The sequence below is a fragment of the Odontesthes bonariensis genome, chromosome 16, assembly GCF_027942865.1.
Source record: "Odontesthes bonariensis isolate fOdoBon6 chromosome 16, fOdoBon6.hap1, whole genome shotgun sequence".
In the NCBI taxonomy this organism is placed as follows: Eukaryota; Metazoa; Chordata; class Actinopteri; order Atheriniformes; family Atherinopsidae; genus Odontesthes; species Odontesthes bonariensis.
This window is the reverse complement of record NC_134521.1, coordinates 35,708,629-35,722,411: the sequence shown is the minus strand read 5'-3', so window position 1 is coordinate 35,722,411 and position 13,783 is coordinate 35,708,629. Positions and strand designations below refer to the sequence as shown.

Genomic DNA, 13,783 nt, shown 5'->3' with positions numbered 1-13,783 from the left:
TCAATGCGGGGAATAATATTAGGACAATTACAAGAATAAAGTTACTCACCAAGAAGCCAGTCATCACGCACAGTGCCACCCTGTAGTCTGTTCCCAACAGTGCTGTTACTCAGAATGTATGAATCATGCGTTGAACCAGGCCACCTCGCCACAATGTTGGTTAATTGCATTTATGCATCACATATGATCTGTACATCGATCGAATGAAAATGTTTCCTGTTAACATACAAATTCATCATGTGATTGCGCTTTTATAGCAATGTGTGCGCAGTCGATAGCTCCGATTACAAAACCGGCTCTCGCTTCAAATTGAGCTTTAATGTTGGCCTGTTCAACTGCATTGTGGGAATTTGATATACGTGGCTGAGATGCAGATAATTCTGTCCCACGCGGCTGGCATGGCTCGGCTCAGGGTAGACTGGCACAGTCCCAATCGGTTGGCCAGCTCCCTCTGGAATGCTCCGGTTGGAACCCCAGTGTGCACATCACCTGAGGGCACAGGCAGCGCATGGCTCCTCGCTGTGTTGCGCTCCAACGCCGGCCGCAGCTCTGCGCACAGTTCCAGGAGGATTTCCCTCAAAACTCAGTCGCCATCATGTGCCAGCTAATCCTCTCTGTTGTAGTGAACACACGCTCTCTTCGAATTGCACCATTTGCAAAGTCTTCTAATACTGCTAAAGCAGCCATTGTTTTTAATGGTATGCATTGCACCACTTTGCGCTGCTTTTATATCCGCTCGTGTAATTGCAGACACATGGGTGTATTAATGGTTTATCAGTATTAATTGTTCATCTATCTCAAATGTGCACATCACTGTCTGAGGACTAATTGTTTTCACATTTATTTATTATAACAGTTTCCCAACATCACCTTAGGTGTCGCCAAAGAATCAGCAGCTGTAGAAAAGTGCGTTCGCCAGCCCTGAAGCTGCCGTGAGGCACCGCACATTTCCACGGTCATTTCGCTCTTGATACATCTGATCGTGGACGTGAAAAGGTGCGTACGCCACTATTTTGTGCATACGCACCCTTTGTACATGAGGCCCCTGGACTTTGTTCTATCCTATTTAAATGTCTGATCGTGTTGATATTGTCCAAACCATATACTAATTAAAATGCACCCTGTGGATAAGACTAATCACCAGTGAGTTCTGCGAGCCTCGTTTGCTTCTCTGAATTGATTTGTGTTCCCTCTGTGGCTTTCACTGCTATATTTTGAATCTTCACTCGTTACATTGTAAACCAAAAAATCAAAAGGTATTTACAGATCAACACTTCCACAAGTCCTCTGCCGGGATCTGTAATGTATAATAGTATAGCATCTTAGTTTGCTCATTAAACTGCCCACTGAAGCAGAACACCACCTGCTGTTTTTAACACCAGATGGACATTTGCTTTTTTGTATACTGTAGAATCCTTCAAATATGTATAAGTAAGTTCAGCTGTCTATTTGAATTAAGTACCAACATATTTTTTTTGTTATGTAAGAATGGGTGGACAGGTTGATTTCTCCTCTTGCTACTGCGTAAGCACAATTTTCAGTGTCTCCTCCTCTCCGGATGGGGGCAGTAATGAGCTGTGACAAACGCTCAAGAAGGCGAGGTGAGCGAAACTCAAACAAACCTGTTGCTGTTTACTGTTTGTAGGTCCAGATACTTTTCTGTTTTCTTTTCGCAGATAAACGATTGTACTTAGTTGCAAATAGTTAAGTCGGCTTAACTGCTGCGCAACTTTATTTTTTAACTTTTTACCAGGAACTTATCAAGAAAGCTTAGCTGTGTGTTAGCAGCTCTTTTCTGTTAGCCTGGTTGATAACGACGCCGTCAATGAGTGCTGGCCGGGTGAGAGCTTCAGCAAACCCCAGGAATAAACCTTCAGTCAGCCAGAGCACGAAACACCAAGCCTCCAGAGCTAGCAAAGTGCTGGCCGAGAGGACCCAGGCGGTGGTGGCGGTTGGAGCCTGGGTGGAGGACGGGCAGGATTTCCTGGATCACCCATTTGTGAGTTTGGCATTTAATGCTAATACATTGAGTTAGCCCTGACTGTTGCCAGGCTGTTGGGAGACCGTTACTACCCATCTGCTGTAGAAAGTCATTTCAACTTCATTATACACCTTTGCGTTTATCAAAGATTGGAATTTCTTGTTTGGAGTGACGCTATTCCCAAACTTTGTTAGCCTAATGCATATACGTCATTACACATTCATTTGCCCCAACTGCATAATGTATCCACCAAATAGGGAATGTTTTATATGATCCCAACTATTGTGCCTCAGATATAAATTGGTTTTGTGTTCCTAGAGGTAATTCACAGACGTGCTTGACTGATAGTTGAATAGGTATTTGTGAATTTAGCAAAAACTAAATTTGTTGAATCGTTGAGCAGAAAGACTAAACAGGACTTTTTTTCACAAGACAATTAGGCAGGAATATATAGTTCCTTTGGGATGTTGGGGGATTTTAGTCTCTGGCTGCTTTTGTCACAGTTAATTGATTAATTCCTTATATTGTATTTTTTTTTCTTCCAGCTTTAAATTGATGTCTTTGTGTACACCAACAGATTATGTCCAGTATCATTTTGTAGCAGAGCAAATGCTGCTCCCTTTACTACTATAAGGTCTTTCTAGATTGTCTGTGTACACAGTATTGGTCCATAGTTCCTCATTTATAGAACTGTGACAGAGATGTGTACTTAATGGGGAATTTTGATGTGTAGATAGATTGGTCAGTCCCCTCTGGTGGAAATGCATTGTAATACTGACACTATTTGTTTTTTAGTCAGTCAGACTCTATGGAAGTTGAACTCCCTGTTGGATGTGTTGTTTTAGAAGAACTGTAAAGTTTCATTAGCCGCTTTCGGACTGTAGGAACCTTTGGCAGTTCTAATAACCTTTTAATCCGCGGGGCCGTTTTCTCCCGTGTTCGGACATACAGGAACTCGGGGCTTTCTCCCTCAGTTCCTATAACTATTTAGCTCCTTCTCCGAGGTCGGGTCTTTTCATGGTTCTATAGAACGCATCTGACGGAGGTGTGTGGTGGTCGGTAGCTACGCCCCATGTCATGCTATCACGGCTGAAATGTTTCCTCATACAAGGACACAACCGGCGGGTGTTTAATAAGTTAAACTTACAGTGGTCTCATTTGTCTGCAGGCTCTGCTCTCCTTTCTTCCTTCATGAAATAAAAAAGTATCTCCTGACTCTCTGTGAGCTCTTCCAGCCTCGATATTAGACGCCTGATGTGATTGTCCATGATTAATATCCCCATCATGCAGACCATAAACACAGTGGCCTCCCCGCTCTCCATATTAGCTTCTTGGTGGTGTTTTTTCTACTCTCATTACTTTTACCGTCTTGTTTTGTGTTTGAATGTAGCGCTAACGGCTAACACGTCACTGACGCAGACGGCTGCGCGCGGCGCATCAGTCCCTATCAGGTCCCGACTCATGTGCGAATGCAGACTGAAACAGTTCCGCTGGGGAAGGACAGTTATCAGAACGAAATTTGAGGAGGGTAGTTCTGATAACTACTTTCTTAGAACTGTCTGTCCGAAAGCGGCTATTGTGAGCTTATCCCATTCATTTCCCCTAACTTGTCATCAGTGGAAAAGCATGTCCTAAGAACTTAGAGTAGAATCAAAAAGGCAAGAGACAGTGAAAATGTAGAAGTTAGGTTTAACGTTACTATCCATGAAAATGTACGTCACTTTGCAGCTCCGAGTTAAAACCAGGATCTGAACTTTGATCTTTCTAGTGAGACCTCTCAAGCATCAGCCTGTAAAGTGGCTAAAAAGTGTTGCAGTGTTTGTCTTGAGTCATAGTTCACTTGTGGAAGTGCAGGTTCGCTGGGACCAATGCAGCAAAGTCACTGCCCTTAAAGGTCATTGTTTTGTTTTCTCTGACCATCTCTGCATGTCTTTCTTTAGACTCTCGCTTTGCAAACTGAGGAGCTGCAGGCAGAGAAGAGAAGGGAGAATGAAGAGAGCCTCAGACGTTTTCAAGAAGAAGTGCGCCACCGTGTGGCTCAGCGAGCTCAAGTCTGCAAGAAGAGACCGCAGCCTCACACACGTCCTGGGGTAAAGGCGTTTTGGCTGTCGGTTACATACTAGTTATAAATCTGATCTTTTCACATGCGATTACCACCCACATTCATGGCTACTTACTGATCTCTATACTATATATATACATTGTGAAATAATCTTTTAGCTAATTTTGGATTAATGGATAATGTATAAAAAAATTACTTTTTAATTTTTTTTTTCAAGCAGAAATCTTTAAACTACTAATTTATTAGTGCAGTCGTTAAAGGTATCCAGCAGTATGTAATGGTTGGAAAAAAATGACAAAAGCAGCAATTCTGAATATTTGAGAGCAAAGTCCTCCCAGTCGCATTCAGCAGAGTAGAAAATGATTATGGTCGAGCCCTCTGGCTTGTGTAACTGTGTTTTTGTCCAGGTGACACCTGACAGGAGAAGCCCACATTTTCAGGTCAGAACCCACCATTTACCTGTTGGTGAGAAGCACTCTCTGGAGGTGAGATTTTCTGTGGATGTATGTGTGTGTTGGTGGTGAGGAAGCATCTATAAAAAGCTAAAACAGTTTAAGTGTTCATCTTGTACAAAGACATACTGCTCCCAGCAGTTCTACTGCTCTGTGAACAGTCTCATTCTGATTATTTGTACAAGTGCATTTGCGACACGCACACCAAATCAAAATGGCAACCATTCAACTTAAATGTCACCCTGGAAAAGGAGGAGATATCCAAAAAAAGCAAATCCAGTCAATTGAGTGTGCTGAGCACCGACTGGGGAGCCGAAACTTGGATATTTGCGTGATGGCATGTATGATTTAGGTCTTATGTTTTCCCTGAGACGTTGCAGAGCCCTGTGAACGCTAAAGAAAAGGATGAGCTGCTCCTGTTCTCGCTGCTTACCTGACACACTATCTTGAAACCAGGAGGCAGCTGTTTCGTAGCCACTGGCCCAGCTCTCGCCACCAGTGAAGATCCTGGACGTGAAGGCTTTCCAAGCTTAGGTTGCTTTGTTATTCACAAAAAATATATGTAAAGTGTTGAATACATTTATTCAGTGCACAAAGCTAGGCTGATAAAGAAATGATAAAAAGCCCCAACTGAAAGACAGTTCCTAATACCCTGAATCATGGCCCAGTTTCACTGATACTCTTATACCTGAATGTGGGCAAAATGCTTGCGATGGTATGACATGTTAATTGTGAAATATGTGTGTAAAAATGTATTATCCACCAGGGAGCACTGTTGAGTTTACCTTTCGGCTGTAAAATATCCCTCACAAGACACAACTTGTTCAAAATAATCCTCTTTAGAACTGTTTTATGTGTTTGTTTGTTATTAACTTACTATATTTTCAGTGTATCGGCCTAATAGTTTGGCTTAGTTGCGCTCTCTCTCGTTCTGCTGAGGATCACACTGTACTTTTAAAGGTGAACATATTCGGTCTCGTCCGTGTGCGATGAAAAGGAAGCGCTGACTGGTCCCATTATTTTTATCACGTATTGTGAAACATTCAGAAAGACTGCATTGTTTCCTTGTCTGACTTGGGACAGTGACTTGTATAAAATCTGAAGGTGATTAATGTGGAATATTACTTATTTCCACAATTTTCCAGTCGAGTGACGGAACGAGGCAGGTCAGACTCAGACTGGCTGCCTGTCGGCTGATGCAGCAGGAGGAATCAACGTCAGACCTTCCTGGAGGAAGATGGAAAATCTCTCCAACAACCAGACACGTGAGTGTCCGCATCTGGCATCGTGTTCCTCTTTTTAAACACACTTCCTGTAACCGTGTTTTTTTAATTTTTTTATTGTGCGTGTTCAGGTTATAATTTATAGACATTTCTCTCTCCTCCCAACAGAAAGCTGAAACTCATGTGCTGAGAGGAGAGGAAGAAGAGGAAAATGGAGATGTTCCTCTTCTCAGCAGTCAACATGAATGTCCCCTTGTTCAACAGAAGGTGACTGAATACCCAGCTACCGTTCAAACTGCAAGCCATGATGATTGCTTTCAGATTTCAAGTTCTTTCTTTAACTTTTCATTTACTCATTTAGAATCCATGATATGCAAACAATACTCTTACCAATACAACCATGCTCTAGTTGGTTTTTATGCTGTTCAGATAGATTTAATAGAGAGATTCAAACAGTATCTCTATTGGAGTTTTAATATAACCTAAAATGCTCAGACGTTACACTGTGCACATACCCCAAAACTGACCATGAATCCACTTAGAAATCATGAAAAGGCACTCGGATGAGTGAGACTTTGTCCTCTGTGGTTCAGAGTGAGAGCAAACACAGCCTGCAGTTGATGTGGCATGATCAGATTTGCTTAAATGTAAATGAATACAGCTAAAAGATATTTCTAAATTTCAGTCATTTTACCAGATATCTTATTCAGGGCAAGATAGAGTTTGACTTTTTGTGATGTGATAATCGATTGAAAATCTGGGGAATTAAAAGTTGTGGAACGCCTTGTTAGAAGCTCTCGGGATGGATGTTTCCGTGTCTGTTTACGCCAAAAAAAAGGTTAGGCATGGCCGATTATTCAGCTGGGGTATCACTGGGACATAGAATTACAATGGCCCAGATGTCATGCGAGTTATTAAGAGCAGCAGTTTAAGAGCTGGATCCATGTTCAGGGTGTGAAGGTGAAATGTAAAGGCTGAAGCCTGGTTTACAGTCGGTAACGTAAGACGCAACGCAAGACGCAAGACGCAAGACGCAAGCGCAAGCCACTGGCTGTGGTCGAAACCGCCTACTACTTGATCGATCTGACAGTATGCAGAGCGTTTACACACAGTGCACTTCACTCCTGCCCGAGCCGAAATCAGCCGGCCTGAAAAGCTGATTTCCCTTAAGCTATAAACTCTGTAAATATATAACTTTAGCAACATTTGAAACATTTTCAGGCGAGAAAGTAGTCGTTTAGACCCCCAAGGTGTTGAAAATCTGACAAAATACCGGCTGTTTACAAGAAGAAGAAGAAGAAGCATGAATCTATGGAAGAGAGACTTGCCAAAGAGCTCCTGGCGGTGAATTTCCTTTCATCGTAGTAGGCTTGTCATTGAAAAAACCCGCTACTCCACCTACTGTCCTGGCGGTGAATCGCCACGCAGCACACGCAACCGCCGACAAAGCAAAATGAAGTATGAGTTATACCACAGATTCTATAATGGTACAGATACGCCACTCACGGTGCATTTCCGGTTCCAACGAGGCGATTTTGGTTGCAGTTCCACCCTTTTTCCACGTGGGGCGCTCAATTTTGGAGACCAGAATGAATGGAGTCCTATGGAGCTATACGCCCTTTCGTGCCCTTATCTCAAGATATAATTTTTTCTCTAGTAATTCGAATGTTGTTTTCGAAAGAGGATGTTTAGAAAATACCCATGGCTGAGTTTTAGATTTTTAGAGCCACTCATTTGCTTAAAAAAAGGATTTGAAGTGTATATGACGTCATACATAGCTTACGACCGGAGATGCCGCTTTACGGCAACAATCCTGCTTGTTGTTGGTCTCAAAGGCAGCAGCGTTTTCAAGGAAGAGCTGTAGTAAGAGAGAATGTGTGGTAACATCACAGATTCTTAGGCTGTGGTAACATAAGCGGAAAACGTCCATCTTAATTCGCTTGTCGCTTGGTATGGAGCCAGCCGTCAAGCGATGCCTCTGGTCGTAATTCTGGTCGACCAGCTGTCATTAGCACAATGCTAGCGCGTGGTGGACAACAAGAAGCCAACCTGTAAGAAATCAAAGGGATATATGTACTCGTTCAGTAGATTTTTGACTTGAAACCCATGTTGAGCTCTCAGAAACTACATTCAAACCTGAGCGCTTTTGAGGAGACTTAGGTGAAACTGACCATTTGTAGCATCTAGCTCCATTGGGCCCCATTCATTCTGGTCTCCACCGACGCCCCCAGTGGAATTCTGGTGTAACTGCAGCCAAAAAGCCGGTACAATGGGGCTTAATAGAGAGTGGCAAGGCTGTTTGTTATAATGGCTGTGGTTAGACTTCTTTTAACTGCCCTTGCCCTTGTGTCTTGCGCGTATGTTAATGGCTCGAGACGTTTATACTTCATTTTGCTTTGTCGGCGGTTGCGTGTGCTGCGTGGCGATTCACCGCCAGGACAGTAGGTGGAGCAGCGGGTTTTTTCAATGACAAGCCTACTACGATGAAAGGAAATTCACCGCCAGGACCTCTTTGGCAAGTCTCTCTTCCATAGATTCATGCGTCTTCTTCTTCTTGTAAATAGCCGGTATTTTGTCAGATTTTCAACTCCTTGGGGGTCTAAATGACTACTTTCTCGCCTGAAAATGTTTCAAATGTTGCTAAAGTTATATATTTACAGAGTTTATAGCTTAAGGGAAATCAGCTTTTCATGCCGGCTGATTTCGGCTCGGGCAGGAGTGAAGTGCACTGTGTGTAAACGCTCTGCATACTGTCAGATCGATCAAGTAGTAGGCGGTTTCGACCACAGCCAGTGGCTTGCGCTTGCGTCTTGCGTGAAGTTTAGAAAATTGAGGTGACACACGCAAGCACGCAAGGGGGGGCTTGCAACCGCGCAAGGGCTTGCGTTGCGGCTTGCGTTACCGACTATAAACCAGGCTTGAAGCTTTCCCTCAGGCTTGAAGCCTGGTTTATAGTCGGTAACGCAAGACGCAACGCAAGACGCAACGCAAGCCCTTGCGCGGTTGCAAGCCCCCCCTTGCGTGCTTGCGTGTGTCACCTCAATTTTCTAAACTTTGCGCAAGACGCAAGCACAAGCCACTGGCTGTGGTCGAAACCGCCTACTACTTGAAAACGGCATACTCATCGATCTGACAGTATGCAGAGCGTTTACACACAGAGCACTTCACTCCTGTCCGAGCCCAAATCAGCCAGCCTGAAAAGCTGATTTCCCTTAAGCTATAGGCTAAACTCTGTAAATATATAACTTTAGCAACATTTGAAACATTTTCAGGCGAGAAAGTAGCCGTTTAGACCCCCAAGGTGTTGAAAATCTGACAAAATACCGGCTATTTACAAGAAGAAGAAGCATGAATCCACTCGAAGAGGTCCTGGCGGTGAATTTGCTTTCATCATAGTAGGCTTGTCATTGAAAAAACCCGCTACTCCACCTACTGTCCTGGCGGTGAATCGCCACGCAGCACACGCAACCGCCGACAAAGCTAAATGAAGTATAAACGATCTCGAGCCATTAACATACGCGCAAGACACAAGCGCAAGGGCAGTTAAAAGAAGTATAACTCAGCCTTTAGCTGGCACATTATTGCATTTCCTATAAAGCTCTCACAGAGCAGAGTTGGAAATGTGAAACTGGGTCATGTTTCGTTACACAACAGTGTAAGGAAACCGCACCATTTGTATGGTTTGATAGACGTGTGGGAGGCTAATGTTAAATATATCTGTAGAGCTGCAGTTTGCTGACATGTTGTTAACTGCATGTTGTGGTGCAGTTTATACCTGACTGTCTCTGTCCACATTCCAACCTTAATGCAGATTAACTGACATTATCAGTGCAGATATTTGTGTTGTTTACAAGAAATTGACTTGGCAGTGTCACACCTGCCAGAAAGGGTTGGGTTTAAATGTTAATGTTCATAAACCAGTAAGGATTTATCTGTCATAGAAAGGGCGGTGGCTACTTTCACATTCATGTGTTTTATGGTTCAAATTGCTACAACTTCACCATGAATAGATTCCTGGTCTGACATTTGCAGGCAGAACCACAACAATGTCAGCATTCCTCATCTTTACTGTCCACAAACTGCTGCTGAATCCTGTGGATGAGATAAACAATTCATTTTTCTTTTTTTTTTTTTATTTATATAGCGCCAAATGCATCAAATGTTATCTCAAGGCACTTAAATAATAAAGTTCAATTCAAGCCAATTGGAATTCAATTCATTGTAATCATAATAAATTTCAAAATAATCCAATTCGTTCATATAGAGCCAATTCAAAAACAATTTCCTAGCTAAGGAAACCAACAGATTGCACTGAAACTTGTCTTCGGTCCAATCTCCCGTCCTGAGCGTGCCTGAGGCGACTGTGGAGAGAAACGACTCCCTTTTAACAGGAAGAAACCTCTGGCAGAACCAGACTCAGGAAGGATGGCCATCCGCCTCCACCAGCTGGGGTTTGAGAAGACAGAAAGGGAGGGGGGCACTGTAACACCATTCAAAGGATATCTGTTGGAACAGGGAAACACGAGTTAATGACCACAATAATGTCACATGTACATAATATCATTTGAGAAATTAAACGGGGGAAAAAGAGAGTAAAGTGAGGAAAGGTGTGACAGATGAGGCCCCCCAGCAGGCTGGGCCTATAGCAGATTTTGCAGATGTTCTACACACACACACCATAGATTAGACCACTTCATAATTATTTTCTCACTTTCTTTTGCTGTCTATGGCACTCGGCTGTAAACCCTTCGTTTTCCCTCTGAAGATGTCTGGCTTTCAGATGCACCAGTTTAGTAATATCTTTGAAGGGTTGGGTGCTGAGGGGATTTTAGCCAGAACAACTCAAACGGGATCAAAAGAAAGTTTTGATTACATTTCTAAGCCCTGAGTTAATGCGACTAATTACAGCAGGCGTGAGTAAGTTAGGCTGACTCAAAATGATCCTGTTTCATTGCTTTTGTTCTAAAGCTTTATCATCACCAGGATTATCGGTGAACATTTGCGTTTATAAGCTGGCCAAAACTGAGCTCCAATCAGCAACGTTTGTTTGTGGCGTTTCAAAGTTCAATTTTTTTGTCATAAATTTGTGCTGTTGGCAGCTTAAACATGTACAAAGTGGGTCAAAATGTGGTCTGTCTGTATGTGTGTGTTAGGTGAGAGGCCATTCATTGTGGGATCCTGATGGATCACATCCTGATCCCGATTCAGCCTCCAGCCTCAGAGATCGACAAGTTCTGTGGCCTCTGACTGACCCAGACAAACTACAGGTAAACATGCAAACCTTTGACTGTACTTGCTTGACTTTGATCAGACTAGATGTTACAGATGGTTGGTTTGACTCCGCAGCGTCAGTCTCAGTTCCTGCTGCACCGCCGTCTGGTTATGAACTTAGAACGAGAGCAAGTGAAGGAGAACAAACAGCACAGGAAACACCTGAAGAGGACGGCAAGGTGAAGAGACCACAACCCCTCCTCCCGTGTCGCTGCCTCGTGTTGGTGTCATGGTTCAATTAAAGTCAATCATCTTGCCTCGGTCTCAGCAGCTACTCCTCTCAAATGTTCCCCTTCTCACTGAAGGATCAAAGCAGAGAAAGAACAGCTTCGAATGGAGGAAGAGCAGCGGCTGGAGAGAGCCCAGCGGCTCGCAGAGGCCCGGCAGAAGCTGGAGGAGCGAGAGCTGCTCATCTTGGAGCGACTGAGGCTGGAGGAGGAAGAGAGAGATGTACAGCTGCAGAGGACAAAAAGAGAGGGCAGAGGGAGAGAGGCTGCAAGGTAACTTTCAGATGTCCTGATGCATGTGCAAAAAATGTTGTTGAGGTTTGTGATAACTGATGGAGTCGTTTGATAAATAACTCAGAAAGTAGAGAGTTCACCAAACCTCTGTCATAGAAAACACGGGATATAAAAGTCTGTTTCAGCTCTCACTGCACCTGTCAGAGTTGTCAGTTTTGTGGTCAAATATCCTCTCGCTTTCAGACAAAATCCCGAAATAACTTTTGGTAACTCCGCAGGTTCGTGGACGCTCTCAGAGCTCAGATGAAGGAGCGACTGTGTCAGGCGAAGCTGGAGCCTCCTACCCTCTGCTGCTGTGCGTCCTCCTTCTGGGACTCCCACCCCGACACCTGCGCTAACAACTGCGTCTTCCACAATAATCCCAAAGGTAGTGACTGCACACTCTTCCTCTGCACACACACTACACATCGAGCATTAGTGGAAGCATTTAATGTCTTCTTTTTCCTTCCCTTTCACAGCGTATGCCCAGGCACTACACTCAACCATGGTGAGTTTGGATTTATAGCAAAGCAAGCTCATGATCTGCAGTGGACTTCGCCTGATAGAGCTGACCTCTGGCTGTCTGTTTAAAGGAACGCTGCAACTTTAAAAAAAAAAACTAAAAAAAACACAGCATAACTTATTAAAGCCCGGATCACGTGTCATGGTTGATATCAGTTCTGTGTCTGTCTGTCCACCCAGATCTTGTTTAAAGCACACTTGATATTTCTTACCTTGATTATTTTGTCCCTTCAGGGCTAATTCATACTGACATGCTTCATACCAACAGGAGTTAATTATTGTTTTTATCCTCACGATTTGTGTAAACTGAAATGTGTTTTTGTAGTTTTGCTGTTTGTTTTGTGAGATTCATCAGAACCTGTTGTTTAAAAGAAAAAGTAATAAATTAAGATGTAGTACGTCATCTGTTTGAGTTGAATTTTTGTTGACCTGTAAACACCTACTGCTGTTGCAAAGAGTTACATATAATCTGACAAACACTGATGTCCCCCAGCCTTGGACATCTTTAAGCAGTCGTGGGCCAGTTTAATCTGTGTTGTTTTAGTTGCCTCTCCTCATCTATTTGCTACTCTTATCGTTACTTACTGTGTATTTCCTTCTTATGTTGGAAGAAGTTTTAAATGTTTGCTGAGAGCTTTACAACTTTGCTCTTTTCAAAGCCAGGAGGATTTTGAGTCAAGTCACAAATGACAGTAAACATAAAATCTGCTTAAATGTTTTTGTCATTTACATCCATCCGAAGAGCACACATAATCCTTGAGATCATATTAGACAAAAGCAATAAAGGTTGGAAGAAGGGGAACTCGGATCGCATTGTGCTTTGCAAAACGATGAGAAAAACACTGAATTTCTAGGAAGTTGTTGTAAAAACACCACGTTGTTGCTTGCGCCCCATTTAAAAAAAATAATAATAATAAAAAATGTTGGCGTCTTTGTTCCTTGTCCCAAGTTTCATCTGTCTGATTGCTGAGAAGTTCACCAAAATAATGATTCCTCCCTAACTGCACTTCTTTTTAACATCTCTGTGGCCTGATGCTTGGGTCATGTCAGAAAGAAGATGAAATGGAGAAAAAATGCTTTATTCACCCGAATAGGAAATAAGAACTGAAGAACTGAAACTGGGGAACATTTGAAACTGCTCATAGATCGATAGATACTATCACCGGTTTCAATCCAGAAACTTTATCTACTGCTCTTGTTCAAACCCAAAGTTTATACACAAGTCTGATTTTTTTTTTTTGATAAAGTTCTTTTGGAGCAATTTTGAGGTACCTGTGCTCTAATAAACTTTTTATGTCACCCCAAACACTCAATTCCCTCTCAGCGGTCATATTTAGCTTTTCACCCCACTGTATCTAAATAGCCTCAATGGGTTTTAAAGTCATTTTGCATGATTCTTATGCAGACGTAACAAATCATGTTCTGATTGACTTGGACACATTGTTATATTGAGGGACCAAAACTTGCTGCATCTAAATGTTAATGAATTCTTACTATAAGCTTAACTAAGTGTTGCTCTCTTGGCCTCACCCTGTCAAGTAGTATTTTCACTTTTTTTTCCCATTAATATTTTATGTAGTCTGCATGTTACCTCCAGTTTTCCAAAGTAAGGGCTAAGGATGAAGAAAAGAAAACGATTTTCATTCATTTTCTCTTTGAGGTTAGAACCCTACTAAATGTTTCAGTGTTTCTCTGAGATGTTCCTCGAGAAAATCTACGACATATCTTTTTTTATTTTTATTTTTATTTTTTACAACTTTATTTGCAACAAA

The 13,783-nt window shown here is 42.6% G+C and overlaps 1 protein-coding gene across 3 annotated transcripts; it reads left to right on the top strand.

Moving 5' to 3' along the window:
- The first annotated feature begins 926 nt into the window (after window positions 1–926).
- On the top strand, window positions 927–12,414 carry ccdc15 (coiled-coil domain containing 15). 3 transcript variants are annotated; one of them, XM_075486968.1, is made up of 11 exons: window positions 927–996; window positions 1,488–1,999; window positions 3,922–4,071; window positions 4,451–4,528; window positions 5,641–5,760; window positions 5,887–5,985; window positions 10,872–10,985; window positions 11,065–11,168; window positions 11,295–11,489; window positions 11,729–11,877; window positions 11,969–12,414. In XM_075486968.1, exons 2-11 carry the CDS (start codon window positions 1,826–1,828, stop codon window positions 12,013–12,015), a joined length of 1,230 nt encoding a protein of 409 aa, XP_075343083.1. In that variant the 5' UTR covers window positions 927–996; window positions 1,488–1,825; the 3' UTR covers window positions 12,016–12,414. The 3 variants fall into 3 exon arrangements, with proteins under 3 accessions (XP_075343083.1, XP_075343085.1, XP_075343084.1); XM_075486969.1 differs by having other exon boundaries at window positions 942–1,601; window positions 1,754–1,999; XM_075486970.1 differs by having other exon boundaries at window positions 941–1,999; window positions 4,451–4,483.
- The last annotated feature ends 1,369 nt before the right edge of the window (window positions 12,415–13,783 follow it).